This window comes from Sus scrofa, chromosome 18, assembly GCF_000003025.6.
Source record: "Sus scrofa isolate TJ Tabasco breed Duroc chromosome 18, Sscrofa11.1, whole genome shotgun sequence".
In the NCBI taxonomy this organism is placed as follows: domain Eukaryota; kingdom Metazoa; phylum Chordata; class Mammalia; order Artiodactyla; family Suidae; genus Sus; species Sus scrofa.
In genome coordinates, this window is record NC_010460.4 from 3014523 (window position 1) to 3035672 (window position 21150).

The window sequence follows — 21150 nt, forward strand, 5'->3', positions numbered from 1 at the left end:
TATTACTTTAATAAATCACGGAGGGCAATCATCAGGAAAAAAGCACTGCTTTTCCAGCCAGTCTTCTCAGAGGAGCGTTTGGCTGCTTTTGTTATCATGGGGCCCAACAGCGTTGCCAAATTAGTCTGTTTTAAATATCTAAGGAAGCTTTCTGCTTCATGGAAGCACCCTTTCCAGTTTACCTAGATCTCAAAATTAGACACCTTTGTTTCTGATTATAAATTATAATCACCGCTAGAGTGTAAAGATTTTAAAAGATAAAAAGTCACTTATTATCGATACTACCAGGTAGAGATAAGTACCCTTTCTTGCTTGCTTTAAAACGTTCTGGGATATACAGCCCTACATAAACAAATATGTACTTAAAAACACAAGTAGGATTATGTGGTAAGTGCTTATGTCTTTCAGTAGCACTGTATTGTAGTTCTCATTTCCTGTAATTTACACACACACCCGGTGTCATGGCTCCGTGGCCTCCCCTGGTGCATATCATTCTGCACCATTTAATCAGATTCCCAACACTCTTCTACATCATTATTGAAATGTTGCCGTGTCCTCTCACGGAGTTCCTTTTCCTTTCATGCATCTTCCCATCATGATGGGAGAACGGCTTGGTCCACCGATGTAACCCTGCCCCACTCAAGTCCCTGAGTGCAGACCAGCAGGTGCTGTTCTGATCACTCTACATAAATTTCACAGTTTTTCCTCCACTGTAAAACCTAGACGCAGGAGCAGTCGGGATGGGCAGCAGACCAGCCACGCCCAGACCAATTCACTGGGGGGTCCGTGTCCTGCACGAAGACACAGTTGGGGGATTGGCTACAAGAGCACCCTGCGGGGAGGTCAGCCTCTGCGGTGGGATATTTGTGTGTTGAGGATTCGAGCACTTTGAATCCTGGGTTTCGATGTTACAGTTTTTCTGATGTTGGTGTCTCTCCAGATTGTCTTCTAAGGGACTTAAACCAAAGAGCACGTCAGAGCTTTCAGCAGCGGGAGTGAGCAGGGTCGCGCAAACACAAGACAGGCCTCCGAACGGGGGCACCACTGGCCCTCCTGCTGCTTCCTGCTACTGCTGCTCTGTGTCCATCTGCTGTCCCCTGGTGGACACTGACCTCCCCTGGCCCCTCAAGTCCCAACAGACTCCAGATATGGTTCCCTGGAGACGTTTTTGAAGACTTGACTCTTCCCTCTTGTGGAATTCTCTTAAGCATTTGATCATATCACTGCTTTTAGAGTCCGCTGGCTGTGTGCCTTCAGACCCAAGACTCCTGATAAAGACGTCCTGTCTCATTTTCACACTTCAAGGGCTTGATCTTATCTTCACAAAATCGGCCTCTCCGTCAACAAGGCCCCTCCACCTCTGCCATTCTTCCCCAGCCCTCAGCATGGGAAGCAGACAAAACACAGAGCCTTCATCTCTACAGCTTGGAAAGAAGGATCCTGCTTATGATGTGAGGTGGTTTAGATGCCCAGACTTTGCCGTCCCTTCCGAACAGGGTTTTGCCTTTCGTGGCTCAGCCTAAGGCCCTTTACAAAGAGAAGATCCCACCTCCCAAGGGATCATCATTTTCTTCCTCCAGCCTTGCTGCTCGTCATCAAACAAGGAAGCCAAGGAATGGCTTCCTAAAGGCTTCCGTACCACCGGGTCCGTTTTCAGCGGGAGTGAAGGTCAGTCTACTCAGACCCAGCCACCCTCTTCTCAAAAATGTCTTCGGAACAGAGAGGTTTTTTTCTTTTTTCTTTTTTTTTTTTGTCTTTTTGTCATTTCTTGGGCCGCTCCTGCAGCATATGGAGGTTCCCAGGCTAGGGGTCGAATCGGAGCTGTAGCCTCCAGCCTACGCCAGAGCCACAGCAACGCAGGATCCGAGCCGCGTCTGCAACCTACACCGCAGCTCACGGCAACGCCGGATCGTTAACCCACTGAGCAAGGGCAGGGACCAAACCCGCAACCTCATGGTTCCCAGTCGGATTCGTCAACCACTGCGCCACGACGGGAACTCCCCAGAACAGAGAGTTTTTTTGAGCTTCTCGGGGGACTCCTCCCTAATGTGGGGGTGGGAAGAACCAGTAGGATATGCACCTCCTCAGGCATTTGTGCATTGAGCCACAGGGAGCTTCAGAAACACGGAGGCAGCTTTCAGCAACAGTGGGAGGGAAGGAATATTTTCTGGGACTGAAGATATTCTTAACCCTCCCAGCACTGGGCACGGCTCGTTTTTGCCAGCACGTATGATTTTTTCAACGTGCTGATTCTTTTCTTAACAGGATAATTTTAAGATTGAATAATGCTTAAATCGTGTATTTATTATTCTTGCTAATAGAGAACCTGGTGTTGGCTGATAGGCCCTTTTCACACAGCTGCCTACGTACATTCTCAGCCTGTTTTCTCTTCTGATGTTTTTTTGGTAGAAGACATTTAGCTAATGCAAAACCATGAAACCCATGACAATATAATGTAAATTACTCATCATTAAATCGGAAAATAAGATCACTGTGAGTCAAAAACTCAAACTCAGCAAAGTCATAACAGAAGCAGGAAAACATGAAGGCATGACAGAGGCTCTGGGATGAAGCCAAGACACAGGAGTAGAAGACAGCGTTACCTCAAAAATGAACACAATTACAAAAACAAACAGCGGAGATAACGTATAATGGAAAACCCCATAAGGCACGTGAAGGAGTGACCTAAGGCCAAGGGCCGAAAGAAAAGGACTGTGATCAGAGAGTCCATGATCCGGAAGCCTGGCAAAGAAGATCCAACATGCAAATACATGGCGTCGCTTAGAAAAAAATAAAGCGATGGAAGAAGTCATTTAGAATTGAATTCGAAGACGTTTTTGTAAATCGAAAATGGACTGAATGTATACACTGCAAGCCCTGCTACCTTCAGCCCAGGAACACGGAAGTGGCCACTCTGGAATATGACCCAGTCACGCAAATGTTGACGATAAAAGGATCCCTAGGCTCTCTGGCTAAAAGGAGGACCCAGGAAACGAGGTCGCCAGCAGACGCCAGCAGCAGCGTCCCCAGGAAGGGAACCGCGGTGGCGCATCTCAGGAAGGTGAAGGAGACTGCAAGCCTGAAGCTGACAATGCTGCAGGAAGCAAGGAATTTTAAAACCTTAAAGATGAGATCATAGTTTAGAAAATTCGTCTGCGGCCCACGTCTGCCCACTGTTTTTGTGCAGCACACTAGCTGACAATGGTTTTTCCGTGATTGTCTCTCTCTCTCTCTCTGCACATGCGCCCGAGTAGTCCTCCTGTTGGGTCTGTTAGCACCTGTCAGCACCCAGCCTAACACCAGCGAAGACGTCAGAGTCTGCCAAGCTTAGTTCTAATACCGGAGGAGAGGCAGGCGGACGTCCAAGCCTCTTTCCTCTCCGTTTTCAAGGCCGATACTGTCTTCTCCGAACTCCCGTTCAAAGCCGGATGCATGTGTCCAGTTCCTCTCCCAACAGCCTTGACGTCTAATCCCCTTGCATGACCGGGGAGGGTGTGTTTGCCTAGCAGTGCGTGAAGACGAGGCATAGGGAACACAGGCTTTGAAGAGGACAGCAGTTCCTCCTCCGTTTGCATTTTGAAGCGCCGGGTGTGTATCAATCAGCTCAGGCTGCCGCAGTGACCAGAGACTGGGTGGCTCATTCAGCAGGAATGTTCTTTCTCACAGTCCTGCAGACCGCATTCCAGGATCAAGGCCCCCGCTGATTCCGTGTCTGGTGAGAGCTCTCGTCCCAGACTGCATCCGGCCACCTTCCCAGGAGGGTTCACGTGACACACACACAGTTCATGTGTGTTCTTTGTGTGTGCACGGAGAGAGAGCTCTCTGAAGGACCCTAATCCCGTCATGAGATTCCCCACCCCCACCCCCGCACCCCGTCATGACCTCAGCTAATCCCAGTCACCTCCCAAAGTCCCGTCTCCAAATACCATCACCTTGGGGGTTAAGGCTTCAGTGTGTGAGTTCGGGTTGGGGGACACTCAGTCCATAGAGGGGGTTTGCACCTTAGGAGAAAAGCTTGAAGACAAAATTTACAGAGGTAGATGAAATGCAGGAAAAGGTTCAGTTGGGTGAAATTTGATTTTGTCTTTCCTTTGGAACCAACTCCAATGACCTCTATAGAAAGTTGTTTTCTATTTGTTGAAATATCAGCGATAAAGTGCTTTGGGTTTTTTTTTTGTTTTTCTTTTTTCTTTTTTTTTTTTTAACCTTTCACAAAAGCTTATCTCATTTTAAAGACCCCTGTGCAGATGCGGCTAGTTCAAAACAACAAACCCATCACTTTTAGAACAAAGATTCCATGTGCCGGAGTCTGTGGTTTGAGTCCCATTATTTCTGCAGGCTCTGCGAGCAGGGCCGCTGGTCAGCTGTGTGTTCAGACAGTAGATCCGTAAGCCACAATCTCTAATTAGGCCTCCGCCAGCAAGCGCTCAAAGCTCCCTTTTTGGAGGCGGCCGGCGAAGGTCCAGTGCTTTGGGCATCAACACGACGTGTCGTCTATTGATTGCTGCCCTAGGAGCTGCGGGAGGACACTCAGAGAACAGGAGAGATTTGGCCGCAGCAGCTTCCAAGAAGTGAGAGGTTAGCTCCTTTTATCCGTACCGGGACTGGAGCCTGGCTCTCTGTTGTCACAAGGAATATAGTCAGAGCTCATGAAATACCGAAAGGCCCCTCTCGGAGGCATTCGCACCCGTGACGGCGCTTCTGTGTTACCAGCAGCGGGAAGGGCAGCCCCGCAGAGCAACAAGGTCAGAGGGCCCAGGCTGCTCGTAGGACCCGCGTTCATGCCTCTGACTTCATCCCTCTGTACTTGGAGGCCTGGGGGTGAGCTCTCAGGCCTCTTGGAATTTTTGAAGAGAGGTGACTGAAGTTAAACTTGCTTCTTGCTTTCAGAAAACCAGTCATTCCCCATAGACAGCTCTGAGAAGTCCTCTCAAGAGCTTACAGCTTTTATTATAACAGCTATTTTATTGTTTGCTTCTAAACTACCTCAAAATGTTCCAAGGACCAAGGAGGGAAGTAATGTTTTGTTTTGTTGTTGTTGTTTTGCTAACTTTATTCGAAAGGCACAGAAGCACAGCTTGATAGGAAGTGGTAAAGGAAATATGTCTGTTATTTTTGAAGTAGTTGGTTTTCACCAGGGATAAAATACTGGTTCTGGCTGGTTCTTCTCTTCCCAAGGTGTTTATATCAGGAACCTACTTTAGTTTGTACACGTAGAGGCGAAAAATATGTCATGTTTAGAACCTCTCCTTCCTCAGAAAAGTCCTCATTGGGATTCTGGCCACACGGAGCAGAGGACAGGTGCGGCGTTAGGGAGGCAGCAGCTAAGGCAGCCTGCTTCCCAGCTCCTTGTCGCCAGCGAAGGAGAAAGAGGACAACCGTCTGAGGCGCCCAGGGTCTGGTGTCTTCTGAGAGTCTTCGGGGGAAGGCGTGCACTTGACGCAGGGGTCCTAGGGCCGATCAGCTTGAAAGCCAGCCACTTGGGCTGCAATCCCCGCCCAGCAGGGTCCCACCAGCATCCTTCCGGGAATCAAAGCCCCTGCCTGGGCCGGAAGCCCACCTCTCCTGATTGTCTGTCCACATCTTACCCAGCCTGGGCTTTTAGAAAAGCGGGCTGGAGCCCTGCGGGTCCATGGGCCTCACTGCCTGCTCCTTTCCAGTCACGGGCAGGGTGGAACTGTGGGCATTTTCATTTCAACAGCTTTTCTTCTGTGTGTGTAAGCAGAGCTCCGGCTCCCGTTCCCAGCCTGAGCCTCCTGGGGGGGGGGGGGGAGTCTCCCTGAGCCTTTGTTTTCCAAGGTCCGACTCCAGATTCCCTGAGATGATCCCCAGAGAAGGACATCTCAGCATCCCTCGCCTCTCCCGCTGGAAAACCTCAGGCCCGGCATCCCAGGCGCGGTCCACGCAGCGGCCTGCTGGCGGGGAGGGTGGTTCACACAGCCGCTGGCGTGGCGGCGCATTTTGGGTGGTGCGGGTGTCGGCCTGTCGCCTACACAGATCCTCGCCAGGAACCGCCCCGCTGGCTTCCCAGGAGGTCAGCGTGCACCTGCTCAGTCCCGTATTCCAGCTGCTTGCTGTGGAGCCTGGCGCTGACTGCGGGGTCGGCAGGCCATCCGCAGCAGGTGAACAGCCTTCCAGGCGCTCTCGGTGGAGGAAGAGCCACGGGAGAGGGCCCGTGGAACTCTGGCTTCTCCTGCCTTTGAAGTGACTTTTTCACGGGTTCCTTCTCTGGGACGATTCAAGTTTCCTAGGTGGCCTACAGTGAATTTCCTAAGGATTCATGGCAAAGGAGGGAGGCTGCTAAAAGGACCACGACTCCCTGTTCAAGAATCTGCTGCGAGTCAGGAGCAGGAAAGTGCCCTTTCGGGGAACACGCTTCCTGCCACCAATAGCAGCGCTCACCCTTTGACTTAAACAGGAAGGGAAACTCAGCACAGATTTGAGGGGTGGGCCGGGCTTCGAGCCTGACAGTTGCAGTGAGGTTCCTCCATCTGTGGAGAGAGAATAAACTGGCCTCCGTTTGAGAAAGGAAGCTGCTGAGATTCCTCGGGGGTGATGGTTCCTGCGGGCTCAGAGGTGAAGACTGGTTCGGCCTCAGAGATTGACGCGTTGGGCAGTCGTTACTTGGGAGCCACGAGCTCTCCAGATGTATTTAAAGTTCCTCCACCTCAGCCGAGGGCCCAGCGAAAAGGACAGCCAAGCTCATCAGAATGTAAGGAGCGAAAAAGCTTTGGCCAGGACTCCAGGAAGGTGAGCCCGTCGGAGCCTAGAAAGAGTTTTTAGTCCCAGAAAATGAACTTAGTTACAATGAAAGAGGTTTTTGTTGCCCTCGAAGCTGAAAGACAGCATCTCATGTGCCCACAGTTATTGATGACATGGAGTAGCCGGAAATGTCCCCGCCTGCAGGTCCCCGAGCTCCCAGACGGGAGAGGCGTTAAACTCGAAGGGCGGGAAGAGCAGGGAGCGCCGGATTCCGCGCTGGGCCGGGTCCCGGAAGGCGTTACCCTTTGGGGCCGGTGCTCTCACGGGAGCGGATCCGGATCCGCATCGAACAGGGGAACCGGGGAGAGAGAGACAGGCAAGGAGGCAGGAGACGCCGGGCTGCAGCTGCTGCCCCGGGGCTGAGCGCAGACCGCCTGGGGTCCTGCCCACCGGCTAGGAAATCTCTCGAAAGAACTCCTCCTCAGTGGGAAAGCCAGCTGAGACCCACCGCTGCTGAAGAGAAGAGCCAGAGGGGCTGTGCGCGTGTTCAGGGCCCCCAGCTCGTGCGGCTGCAGCAGCTCCCAGCGCTGGTGGCAGAACTTCCTTCGCGTCTGCTGCACACGTAAACCCGTGATTCCTACACGCGTTCCTCTTGAAAATGACCTTTCCCTTCGCACCTGAAGTATGATTTTCCCAGACACACACACACGTCTGCAACGAACAGAACACAGAGACGCCGTTTCACGAGCATCTGCTCTGATGATGAGACACAAAGCTCCTGCCATGGGGTCTGTCCTTCTAGCAGGTCCGGGAGTGAAACGCCTCTTGGCTCTGATGGGCTCCCGAGTGTTCACAGGACCTCGGCGGCGCCTGTGGTGGCAGAGCAAAGGGCAGCGGGGTGTTTGTTGTGTGTAGGACTGCGTTCACCTGACCACTGACTACAGCTGCCTGACATACATGAGAGAGTGGAAATCACTGCTTTTTCAGTAGCAGATGCCGTTTTTATACTGATCTGCAATTCCTCAAATAACATGCAAAACCAGCCCGGTGGCCGCGCCCTCTTCCAGGACGGGCGGAAGCCTCTCCCGGCGAGTGGAGGAAACCCCAGGACGCTGTGGAAGCTGCCGTTCTTTCGGAGAAGAGCCTGAACCAGGCCCTTCTGGGCCTGCGTGCCCTGAGTTCTGCCCGGGCCAACCCCCGCCTCTGCGACTTCCCGGAGGGCCACGTTCCGGGTGAGGACGGGAAGCTCTTCGGGGAGATGGGCGGCCCCTGACCGACCTCCGCAGGCTGCTGGTCCCCAGGCTGGGCTGGTCCTCGACAGGCTCTCCCGCCCCCTCGAGCACAACCAGGAGCCTCTGGAGCCCAGTGGCCTCTGAGGAGCTCCTCTCTGCAGCCGCAAGGCCCCGTTTTAACCACCCTGGCGCCCTCTCCCACGTCTTGGGCCAAATGGAAACTAAGCTTTTTGCAGCAAAAATTAAACTCTTCAAATGTTGTGGAAGTGCAGTAAATGCCATTTCCTGATCGTAGGCGCGTGAGAGCTTCTCTCTCAAGTTCTGGGGCAACAGAATTGTCTTCAGTTGCGTTTAAGTTCCGTTTCTGAATCATTTAAGTGGAACTGGAAAACCTGGCTTCTTTTCACGCGGCAAAAATAAACTCTGAGTGAAAGGTATAAACGCGGGTGTCTTTGCCACCTGAGCATTTTTTAAAACGTGACATGCATTTGGCCCTCACGTTCAAGAAGGAATTCGTGCCTAATCTAGACAGAAAATGATACTTAATTCACTGGGTAGAATTCGCGTCCCTGTTCTGTATCCGTTGTTGTCACCCCGCGAAAGCCCGAGCTGCCTGCCCTTAGGATGCTCCTTGAAGCACTAGGGGATGGCAGTGCCGCCGAGGTAACCGGCAGAGTGCCCGTCGTGGGTCAGACCCTGAAGGAAAACCTTCACGATTTTCTAGTTCCTGCCTTGAGAGCTGCCCGAGACCTGGGACTCCCGGGCCTTGTTCGCAAAGCTGGCGGGCAGGATGGAGATGCTCCCCACGGATCTGCGCAGCCCTGTGGCTGGGCTCCATCCTCCCGGGCCCGAGGACCCGCGACTGGCCTGACTGGAGGTCTAGAGACACCTGCGGGTTAGGGGGTGCCAAGGAAGGAAGTAGGAGACACCTCATAAAAGACGGCCCTTGTGCTGGGACACGGTGACTTGACATCATGAAGGTGACAGTATTCCTTAAGTGAAGCATGCAGGCAGTTACTTGATGCAATTCTAATTAAAAGGGCCACCCTCATTGTATCTGGAGCCCGATAAATTGATAGTCAAGTTCAGCTGGAAAACAGTTTGTAACAGTATCAGGAAAACCATGACCATGCAAGACACGAAAAGCAATCCCTACGTCCCGGGAGCCTTAACCCCTGAAGGCTGTGTGGGCAAAGAGCAGGGCCCGGGTGCAGGGAGGGGGGCGGCCCCGCGGCGGGGAACCTCACTCCGGGAGGAGGGCACGCCAGCTCCGAGACTGAAGCCGAAGCCCCAGGGTCTCGGCCGTAAGATGGCACATAGATGCCATCTTCTCCCTCTGTCCCCACATGGCGGTCCCTTTGTGTGTGACTCTGCCCTCGTCACCTCGTCTTCCCAGATCCCTGTACACCTTGCAGCCCTGCATGTTCTCTGTAAGTCACAGGTGCGTGCTTGCACACGCGCACACGCAGTCCTCTCCATGTTTCACGTATTTTCAGGGGCGTTAAGAACTCGTGGCCGGCTTCTCCGTCACCTGTTGGCGCTGTTTAAAACCGCAGCTGAGTAGACGGGGGAGCTGGGCTCGTTTGTGCTCCTCTCATGTGGCTTTGAGCTGTCACCGGGGACACGGCTCCACCTGCGCTCGTGACGTGCCGCTCAGGGCAGGCCTGATCCTCCCTTTCTTGGACCTTGTTAGAACATTCGATTAGTCCTAACCTCTAGAAAGAGGTTTACGCTCGAGAGACAATGGGTACATTGTCAAAAAGACTGTATTTGGTCCTGTCGAGAAAGGCCACCTTAATAAGCAAACTTCGTAATCAGTGGCGTGGTTTCCTGCTGATTCCAGACCAGCGGGGTTGTGTTTCAATGCAATTCTAATTCAAAGGGCCGCCCACGTTTTACCTGGAGCCCCATAAATTGACAGTGGAGTTCAGCAGGAAAACCGTTTGTATCAGTATCAGTCCCGCGGTCCCCAACCTCCAGCTGTAGGAATAACGACATGTCCTGAGGAGCAGGAAGGAGGGGGGAGCCCGGGGAGAGGGGCCCTCGAACCCACCTCTGCCCCCCGCGCTCCGCCCACCCTCTCCATCCAGGCGGGGACCTCCATCCCGCCTCCTGGTGCCTGGTCTGGATCGCGCTGCCCTCGGGGGAGACAGTCTGCCTGAGGCCAAACAGGCGGCCTGGGGGCCCTGCTTTGTGAGCCCGAGCCTCCCCTCCGCGCAGGTTGAAACTGACGGGAGGGTGTCCGACCAGCGGTGCTGGCGGGTAGGGGAAGGGCCGCGGGGTGAGGGCCCAGGTGGCCTTGATGGGCACCTCAGACCTGGCAGTTTCAACAGGGCAGGGTGTCCCCTCACGCCTTCGGAGGCTGCCGTCGGGATCAGGTGCGGGCGGGGCTGGCTCCTCCTGAGGCCTCTCTCCTTGGCACATAGATGCCGTCCGCTCCCTCTGTCCCCACGTGGCGGTCCCTCTGTGTGTGACTCTGCCCTCGTCACCTCGGCCTCTCAGATCCCACCTGTGTGACCTCACTTAGCTCTTTAAAGGCCCACCTTCAAATACAGGTATATCCTGAGGCATTGGGGGTTAGGACCTCAGCCTGTGAATTCTGGGGGGGCATAACTCAGCCCATAGCGACCCCCAAGTTGGAGGCAGGTGTTAGACGCGCCCACTCTCAAGGCTTGTCCGTGGGCCAGGGCTCTCGGAACTCCTCGTTCCCGGAAACGAACACACCCAGCGTGGGGCCAGAGCCGACACCCCTGCCCAGAATCCGCTCAGGAAGTGTGAGCTGCTCTGACTACAGAGGGCGTGCAAACCAAGGACCCCTGGGCCTGACGCCTGGCCCCTGTGTTGCTCGGGCTGGTTGGGCCAGAGGACTCAGGAGGAGGAGGAGTTGGTCAGGTGGCAGAGGCCAGGGGTGGGAACAGCTCCGTCCTAGGGCTGGGGCACAGGGGACCTGCTCAGGATCCCGGCCGAACCACCTCTGAAGCCTCAGAGGAGGGTCTCAGGACCAGGGGGTATGCTGCAGAGAGACCCCCAGGAAAGGATGCTTCCCACCAAGCTTGGGGTGGGGGCGCTCTGTGGAGCTGGGATGAAGGACCTCTGAGGGGGCTGTGGCCACTGGTGCTGGCAGCTTTGAGGGAGAGCTGTGGGGCTGGGACAGGAAGCAGAGGGGACCCCGCCGTGGCTACTGGCATCAGCCCGTGAGGAAGCTCCTGTGGTGATGCCATAGTCACCTTCCCCCTCTGCTCCAGCCACTCTCGGGGGCCCCCCAGGTTCGAGCCGGCCGGGCAGGGTGGCACTGGAAAGCAGAAATGTCAGCTCCAGCCGCACAGAGCAGAGCTGGTCCCTCCGCCAGCAGCGTGTTTGCAGAGTGAACGACAATTTAAAGACGCTTATGATGAGGCATCGGAAAGTCTCCAGCCCCTGGTTTTCCAGAAGGTGGGAAGGACAGCACCGCACACTTTGGCAGAGATCCTGTGGTTTATGCAGCAGTCGTAAGGACGCTACTCTCCGGCGTCTTTCCTTTGTCAGCGCGAGGGGTGCGTCACTTCACCCACCTGATCTCCAGGAGCTGAAAAGAAGGGCACGGGGGAGGTTGGTCTTGGACACTCCACTGGGGACTTGCAGTAAAGCTGGCTGTGACAACATGGCACAGGGAAGAGGGGCTGATGTTTTTAAATCATCTTCTGTTTACAGTTCGTGCTATTTCTTGATGACACTAACAGCCAAGAGCAAATGAAAGCATTTCACACATAAGGGCATCGCACCCTAGACAGCCAAGCTCAGTCACCATCTGCCCCTCATGGTATTTCTTTCTTTCCTTTTTTTTGCATTTTAGGGCCACACTTGTGACATATGGAAGTTCTCAGGCTAGGAGTCAAACCAGAGCCACAGCTGCCCGCCTACACCACAGCCACAGCAACACCAGATCTGAGCCACGTCTTCAGTCTACACCACAGCTCACGGCATTGCTGGATCCTCAATCCCCTGAGCAAGGCCAGGGATCCAACCCATGTCCTCATGGATGCTCGTTGGGCTTGTAACCTGTTGAGCCACAACGGAAAATGCCTGCCCCTTTTAATGTTTCTCACCCAGACAACTTTCAGTATTGAAATGGAAACAAAATAACTCCGTATTTGCCACTTCTTCCTTCCCGTGGACTATATTTCTTGCTCAGGTCTCATATGCAGAGTGTATTTTAAGTAACACCTGGGAGGTACCAAATATATATTAAATAATAACAGTGAAGGAGTTCCCACTGTGGAGCAGTGCGACGTGCAGTGTGTCTGCAGCACTGGGATGCAGATTCAGCCCCCGACCGGGCACATGGGTTAAGGATCCGGCATTACTGCAGCCACGGTGTCCGTTGCAACTGTGGCTCAAATCTGATCCCTGGCCTGGGAATGCCCTGTGCTGTGGGGCAGCCAAAAAAGAACGAAAAAAAGAACAGGAGAGGGACTGAGTCATCTTATGAAAATAGCAATAACCTCAGTGGCGATTGAAATTCATAACGTACCCCTCCAACAAGGCGGACGGAGTCACGGCGAGTCACAGAGACCTCGAAACCGCCAGACAGTGTGGCACTCCTTCCTAAAGCCTCGCTGTACTAAAAAGTCTGAAGGAAATAAACCTTTTTTTTTTTTTTTCAAAAAAAAAAAAAAAGCAAAACATTAGGAGTAATAGGACAGACACTGAAAGTATGGAGTAAAATGAAGAATTTCACATGGACTTCCAGATAGAATAGATTTTTACAAAATTTCCCTTTGATTCTGATGTGCCATCTGCAGGTGCCGTGTCTGAGTTTATCCTTCTCTGCTTTGGGGACTCAGGGAGGTTTTGGGAACACTTCCCCTGTTAAAACCCCAGACTCTGGTGCCATTTCATCTTCTCTCTGGTTCTAATAGTGGGGTAGGCAACTCGAGTAAGTAAACAGGTTGTATTTTAAAACATCCGTGGGTTTAGTGCTTCAAGTATTGTGTACAGGAAGAAAGCAGTCTAAGGTTTTTTCTCAAGTCACTTCTTGAAGGAGTTTGCTCCAAGGCTTAGATGAGCGATTTGCGTAGATGAGACGTCAGTCACTGTCCGACTTCACCAGGGGATCTGGTTTCCTTATGGAATCACATTCGCTGAATAAAAACCATCTTTGCAGTAAAGACAAGGCTAAATTTCAAACCAAGACCACGAATTGACACATTTCCTATTTTTGAAATCTTTTTTGATATAATTTAGTGTGTGCAAAATAATACATGTAATAGACACATATTATAATAATTCAAAGACTTAGACATAATTTTTAAATCCAGGTGTCCAGAGAATCAGGGACATAACAGACCACGGGCAGTTTATTGTCTACGGTCTTTTTAAAGCTTCGTGTAACGGCCAGAGTTTTCCAGGACATGTGAGTGCTGCATCGTCACTTCGTTGTCTTGTCTCACCAGTTGAGTTTGTAGAAGGCTGCTCTCTTGTCACTCACCAGCGTGGCCTCCGCGAGCATTCTCTGTCCGTGCACAGACGCAGCTAGCAAAGCAGTCAGCAGGCCCCTGCAGGTGCCTGCGTTTGGTAAACGTGCCTTCGTAGTTCTTGCTTATGAAACTGAAGAAGGCGGCAACTGATGAGAGAGTTTGGATCTGCAGATAGAAGTCTTTGTCCGGCAACATTGACATAAATTCCATACAAACGAAGCCCACAGTAAAGAAGCAAGTTTGACAGATTCTGTGGAATTTGTAGATATTTCTGTGTTGTGAACAGTTGCTTCAAAATAGAAGGAGGGATTTGAGCTGATTTTCATTCCTGGTCCAAGTTGATGGGCTGCCTTTTAGACCAAGGGAGCCAGCGGAAACTTGGCCTCCTCCGTAGGTTTGGTGTGTACGTGTGGTTGCCATAACCAAAACCACAGCGCCATGTCAGCTGGTCTTGCAGACACGGCTGTGAACTTTAATATGTTTGGAGAGAATATTTTTGGCTGAATACTGGGACATACCCACAGGTACTAGGGTATACCTCCCAGGACCATGGATTGGAGTGTTTTTGAAACAGGAACTATTCCAGGCTATGGACGGAAACTTGAAATTATGTTTCCTATTCCCCAGAGGTTCCCACTGTGACTTGTTCATGATTTTATGTCTGTTCTCGGCGTGCCTGTGTTTTTGATCTCCTCCCTCTGTCTGGGTCTATCTCCCCCCTCTCTGTCTGGGTCGATCTCCCCCCTCTCTGTCTGGGTCGATCTCCCCCCTCTCTGTCTGGGTCGATCTCCCCCCTCTCTGTCTGGGTCGATCTCCCCCCTCTCTGTCTGGGTCGATCTCCCCCCTCTGTCTGGGTTGATCTCCCCCCTCTCTGTCTGGGTCGATCTCCCCCCTCTCTGTCTGGGTTGATCTCCCCCCTCTCTGTCTGGGTCGATCTCCCCCCACCTCTGTCTGGGTCGATCTCCCCCCGCTCTGTCTGGGTCGATCTCCCCCCTCTCTGTCTGGGTCGGTCTCCCCCCTCTCTGTCTGGGTTGATCTCCCCCACCTCTGTCTGGGTCGATCTCCCCCCTCTCTGTCTGGGTTGATCTCCCTCCTCTCTGTCTGTGTCGATCTCCCCCCACCTCTGTCTGGGTCGATCGCCCCCCTCTCTGTCTGGGTTGGTCTCCCCCCTCTCTGTCTGGGTTGATCTCCCCCCTCTCTGTCTGGGTTGATCTCCCCCCTCTCTGTCTGGGTCGATCTCCCCCCTCTCTGTCTGGGTCGATCTCCCCCCTCTGTCTGGGTTGATCTCCCCCCTCTCTGTCTGGGTCGATCTCCCCCCTCTCTGTCTGGGTCGATCTCCCCCCTCTCTGTCTGGGTCGATCTCCCCCCTCTCTGTCTGGGTCGATCTCCCCCCTCTCTGTCTGGGTCGATCTCCCCCCTCTCTGTCTGGGTCGGTCTCCCCCCTCTCTGTCTGGGTCGATCTCCCCCCTCTCTGTCTGGGTCGGTCTCCCCCCTCTCTCTCTGGGTCGATCTTCCCCCTCTCTGTCTGGGTCGATCTCCTCCCTCTGTCTGGGTCGATCTCCCCCTTCTCTGTCTGGGTCGATCTCCCCCCTCTCTGTCTGGGTCGATCTCCCCCCGCTCTGTCTGGGTCGATCTCCCCCCTCTCTGTCTGGGTCGATCTCCCCCCGCTCTGTCTGGGTCGATCTCCCCCCTCTCTGTCTGGGTCGATCTCCCCCCGCTCTGTCTGGGTCGATCTCCCCCCTCTCTGTCTGGGTCGATCTCCCCCCTCTCTGTCTGGGTTGACCTCCCCCCTCTCTGTCTGGATGGACCTGCTCCCTCTGTCTGTGTCATCTCCTGATCTCCTCCCTCTTGTCTGCCTTGTTTGACTCCCCCGGGACAAGGATGACGACTGTGCCGGGCTGGGTTTTGGAAAGGAAGGGGCACGTCTGTGGGCCAGCTCCGTGGCCGTTGGGTGCAGGGCGAGGAAGAGCAGATAAAGGTAGATCGACAAGGTCCAGAGCTGCCTGTGCAGACACGCGTTCTGCCGGGAGTGTGGCAGCGAGGCCTGCCGCTCTGCAGCAGCCCCAGGGAGCCCGCAGGTCCGCCTCTTCCCGGTGGAGCGGGGCTGGCGCGCGCCTCCTGCCCATGCCACTTTGTGCTCAGTGGCACCTGGAGAGAAGTTGTGAGGTGCTGTTGTCGTGCTTGTCGCAGGCCGTGTACATCAGGGGGTTGAAGAGGGAGCTGGAGTAGCCGAGCCACAGGAGGACAGTCTTCCAGGGGGCGGGCAAGTCCCAGGAGCTCGGTGCCGAAGGAGGGGATCCACAGGGCACAAACTCGCGATGAGGAGGCCCACCATGAGGGCCTCCTTCCATTCCCGCCGATGTTGCCTTCTGTCTGGAAGGTGACAGTAGCGTGGCGGACGGTGGACACTGTCTCGGGATGCTGAGCAGAGGCCCTCTCTGGGAGACATGAGCAGACGCTTCAGGAAGAGGCACCTCTCCGTCCCTGCCGGGTCTGGGTGGGCTGAAGCTCGATGCCGAGCCGTGGGTCCGCACAGCCTCCGCAAGAGAAAGTCCTCCGGTGTCAGGTGCAGCGCCCGGGCGGCTCCGCGGCCACGCTCGGCTGTGAGACCGAGCTGGGGGTTGCTCACATCTTGGGAGTGGAAGGAGGGGGAACGTCCACAGTCACGCAGTGACGACGGAGTCCCTGTTGCTGTCTTCAGCGGGGAGCGGAGACACGCAGGCCGTGCAGCACATGCAGTTCGGTGACAGAGGTCCCCGCGTGGTCCCAGTGGCGCTACATCCCTATCAAACCCGGCACACGTAGGACCCAGGGCTCCGGGACCTCTGACTTTCTGGGTTTCTGTGAATCTCTTCGAAAATGTTAGAATGTTTGAGAACGTTTCTTCTAGTGTAGGGTGCCTGCTGCTGTGCTTCCAGAACATGTCTTGCTGTTGGGGACAGTGCACTCGCCAGGATGTTTGTCTCCGTCTGGTTTAGTCTGTGTTCTGCGCCCTCCCCTGACTTTTATGGCAGACAGACCCTGAGCTCAGCCTCTCCACTGAGGCTCCCCCAGGTCTTGGGAAGAGGCTCCTGCTGTCCGGGGCTTCAGCGTCACCCCTGCTGTAAAGAAGTTAAGGAAGTCCTCTGAAGAATTCCTGGGAAAGAAGCTCTTTCCTCCCTTCCAGTCCCCTTTTTCAGGTCTTTGGGGAACTAGGTGAAGGGGTATCTAATGACGCGGCCCCTCGATATGAGGCAGTTGCAGCGGCAGATGTACTGGATGACCAGATTAGTTGGTCCAGGACCGTGTGGGACGCGTTCAGGCTGGATCGGTGATGGACTCGTGGGGAGACGACTCCGAGCTGACATCCCATTCTGCCCAGCACTCTGTAAGCCCCATGCATGTGAAAATGAGCAGCACACAGCTCTTCCCCAGCAGCACACAACCTTTCCGTGGACCAGGTTGCCTCTCACCCCCTTTCCCTTCATCTAGAGTGATGCCCTCCCTTTTCTCCCCTACCTACCTACACCTCTGGTTCCGCTGCGCTCCATTGACTGGTGATGCTTGGAATTAGCTACTGACTCTGGAGAAACGCAGTCACATTGCAGCATTCACAGTAGATCTCTCTCTCCCTAGGCTGGGCTCTTCGTAGGCAAGCCTGTAGTATGTGCTCGGGGCGCTTAATTGAATTGACTTTGTTGTCCCAGAGCCAACAGCAGAAATGCTGTGTACATTTCCAATCTATTTGTCTTTTTTTTTTTGTTTGTTGTTGTTGTTGCTATTTCTTGGGCCGCTCCCGCGGCATATGGAGGTTCCCAGGCTAGGGGTCGAATCGGAGCTGTAGCCACCGGCCTACGCCAGAGCCACAGCAACGCGGGATCCGAGCCGCGTCTGCAACCTACGCCACAGCTCACGGCAACGCCGGATCGTTAACCCACTGAGCAAGGGCAGGGACCGAACCCGCAACCTCATGGTTCCTAGTCAGATTCGTTAACCACTGCGCCACGACGGGAACTCCACCAATCTAACTTAAATATGTGAGTCAGGTTGAAGGGGTCATCCTTGGCAATGAGGTGGGGGTGAGGGGCAGCCTCCACACCCAGTGGATTCATAGGAACTCTTATAGATCCTGAATCGTGAGCCATAGGGTCAGATTAGCAGGGGTGAACAAAAAGCAGGAAAGTGTGGGTGGAGAGAAGAGGAGAAAAGAGCCCTCATGGGTGCTGTAGCAGTTGTACCTTAAGTGCCGCTTGGAGAGAGCTGGGCAGTTGTCTGCCTTAGAGTTTGTATTTTCTCCTGCAGCTTTACTCGTGTTCAGGGAGGCAAGCACGTGGCCCTCAGCTGCACGTAGTCTAGGGGTGATGGGGTGGGAGCAGATGGAGAGTGGCCCCACAGAAAATGGGAGCAGGTCGTAAATGCAGGCTCTGAGACGGATGTAAACAGGATCTTTAATCTTGCATCAGGAGAGGGGGATGCTGAGAACCACGGTGACCCAGGACATAGCACATTCTGCCAATTAGTTGCCGTAATTTGCAGAGGAAACAAGGACCGGGTCGCAGCACTAATCTGCTTTGCCGAGTGTGTGGCAGTCTTCCTGCCAAGTCATACTCCCTCCTCTCCCTTCCTCCTGCCCAGACACCCCCGCTCTAAGTGCAGGAAGCTGCGCATTTATCTTGTACAGCCCCAGACGCAAATTTCTTCAGCCATTCTAAAGGATGTCACAGGTCCCTAGAATTTCAGAGCCTAGGGGGACCCTGTAGAATTATGTACTTCAGACCCATCACTTTATATCAAAATAATCCTTTAGGGATAAATGCTATGTGACACTGAGCAGGTCAGAGCAGAGTCAGTGAGGCTGTCCTTCTCCCAGGCTCCTCCCCCCACACTAAAAAGTTCCACTTTCTGCAAACCTGGGAGGAGGTGTGCCAGCGATGAGGCCTGTTCTGAAGCAGGCAGGGTATTTTTAGGGATCACTTTACACCCACCTCCACAGCTTCGGCAATGGGCAAGATGCTGTTGGTTTTCCGGGGGCCCACGCGAAGCTTGGCAGCCTGGTAGATCTTCCAGTCGCCAAAGAGCACCACGCAGAGCGGCAGGTAGAAGGCGCCCACGGTGGAGAACACGGTGTAGGAGGGCTCGCGGCCCGCCTGGCACTCTTTGCTGCCCTGAGTACGTCACCCCCCAGCCGAAGGACAGCAGGGCCAGGGAGGTGACTGCGGTGCCCGCGATCAATCGTTAGGTTGGAGACGCGCTTTCCGGCCCGGAGCGTGTATTCCAGGTGGCGGGTGAGGGACCAGTAGCGGTCCAGCGCACTGGCCGTCACGGTCCAGATGCTGACCGTGCCCCAGAGCACTTGAGAGCAATCCAAAGCTCGCACAGCCTCCCGCCCAGCCGCCAGCGGCGCCCGGACGGCTCAGGCTCCAGGCTCAGCGGCATGACCAGGGCAGCCACCAGCACGTCTGAGATGGCCACGGACGCCACCAGGTTGTGTGGAACACGGTGGAACGTGCGAACACGGAGGAGAATGGTCGCCAGCACCAACAGGTTCCAGGCGAACATCGCTGCCCCCAGAAACCCAGCAGGGTCAGAAGGAGCTGAAGGCGGAGGGGCGGGGTGGGCGGGGCCCGGATCTCTACGCCGAAGACGGAGAGGAGGGGTGGGCGGGGCGCGGGTCTGCTGCTGCGACGCCGCCCTTCGTCTTCAGAGGGCCCGAAGTGGCGAGCGTAGCGTAGCTGCGGTTCACAGGCAGCTGCATTTCTAGGTCGGGAGATAGGCCGGCGTGTGCAGGAGGGCTGCTCTGGACGACTGAAGGTGGGCCCTGTGCCTGCAGCCACTCCCGATGTTTGTCACCTCTGGCCAGTGGCAGCGTTTCGGGGGGGGGTGCCTGTGAATCTGGCCCCAACCTCCGCCAGCGAGCACCCGTGAGAGCGGGTGTTGTAAGCTGCGGCAGCTCTGAAGCCCTCAGAGGCTGGGAAAGCGAAGGAGAGGGGCTGCGTCTGGCAGCCAGGGCCCGCCTGAGCTGTCACGTGCCCAAGGCTCTGCACCTCTGGTCGCCTCCAGCCGAGCATCTCTCAAGGGGAGGAGAAGCTGGGCCTCGGAGCGTGTGGGTGCCAAGAGAAGGGCTGGTGCGGCAGAGCAGTGGTCCTCGCGCGTGGGCTCCCACCCTGCCCTCCTTCTGCAGCGGCAGCGCTGCTGCCTCAACTCCGCGCTGGGGAAGCCACGTTTCTGGGACTTGCCTTCTGCGATTCCCCGCCCCCTCCCCAGCCCTCCCGGGGCTGCGGCTCCGGAGAGCCAGTGCTGGCGCGCCCACCCGGTCCCGCCTTATCAAGCTGGGGGTCCAGCCTAGGTGAGGCGTCAGCTGATAAGTCCGCCTCCCGCCCAGAAGGCGCTGCGCTGGCGCTGTCCCTGGTGCTGCCGGCTGTCCCTGCCCGAGAGCGCGCGCCGAGCGTGGTGCTGTCCGTGGTGCTGCCGCTTGTCCCTGAACTGAGTTCTCCGAGTGAAACAAGTTTACCAGTCAACTTTGCTTGAAATGTTTCTCTAGCCGCCTCCTGCGCACGTTCTTCTATGGGTGGTCTGGACACCTTGGGCGGCTTCTCGCTTTCTGCAGGTCTTGCCTTTGGTGCATGTTCTGAGTTACGGGTCCAAGATGATTTCCTTGGCTTTTCTGCACTGGAAGATTCCAGTATATGATTGCGTTCTTTTTACACAACGGCGGGTGCTTTCCTTAAAGGGTTGTTTTCCTTTAAGGAGAACAGGGCAAGACAGTTCCACGAGCTGGCTGGGGTCTTGGAGCTGGAACGTTTAAACTATCTCTGAGTCATGGAGAAGCTGCAGTCTCCAGTGAGCGGTAACCACATTTGCATCATTTGAAGGGAAACGTTGGATACCAGTTGTTATAAAAAGCTGCATCTCCAACGGGGGGGGGGGCACGTTGACCTCTTTCCCCACACACACTCACATAACCATACATTCATTCACAGTCATTGTGAAGATACAAAAACTCCTATCCTGAAGGTGTGATTTAAAGCACTTCCCAAGTAGACACATGATGTAGCAAGATGAAATAAATTAAAATCAGGTTAATGAGATGACAGTAAAGTAAGATGGCACGAAGCGTTTTTTAAAGCACTTTCCATGGGTGTCATGGAATTCTCCACATGTACTACTGATTGGCCACAAATGTGGTTGGAAGCTTTGAGCTATTTGAGAATGGGAGACAGGTTTTGTTACAAAATTTCCTTTCTAACCGTAAAATGAGCATCAGTAGACCGCAATGAGATGAGAGAAGCTCCTGCCCGGGATCTAGAGGAGAGGACGCTGTTAGGAAATCTTGATGAGAACGTTATTCATTAAGTAACAGTTATCCACAGAGCTGCTTCACCAAATATCTCGTAAAAACAGCTGATGGTGGCCGCCTTATGCAGTGCAGCCCTGTGCGGCTCTAGTCAGGGGTAGACTTGTGCTTGTTCAGAGCAGGTGACCTTTTTGACGTCACAGAACTAATTGGTGTGAGACATAAACCATTAATTCCTTTCTTTGGAAAAAACCGTGCTCTGAACAATTCTGCATTTCACCTCACTGGCCCATGACTGGGTGAAGCGGATGAGCTGCATCTCTGGCAGGCAGGTGTTGATGGTCTCTCTTGGTACAGGTCATGGGCTTGAAATTATATCCCACCCCACCCCTGCACTTCATGCACAGCTCTCTGTATTAACAGTTACGTGTCTGCTAAGGGACCAAGCCAGTGGTAACTGAGGATATCTTTTGAAAAATGGAGCATC

The 21150-nt window shown here is 54.3% G+C and overlaps 1 protein-coding gene across 1 annotated transcript; it reads right to left on the reverse strand.

The window, feature by feature from the left end:
* On the reverse strand, positions 15159-19124 carry HTR5A (5-hydroxytryptamine receptor 5A). The gene is given in 9 exon segments (XM_021078837.1): positions 15159-15704; positions 15707-15751; positions 15754-15824; positions 18344-18535; positions 18537-18596; positions 18598-18727; positions 18730-18936; positions 18939-19028; positions 19031-19124. Coding segments are annotated over 9 exon segments (1065 nt in total). The 3' UTR covers positions 15159-15528.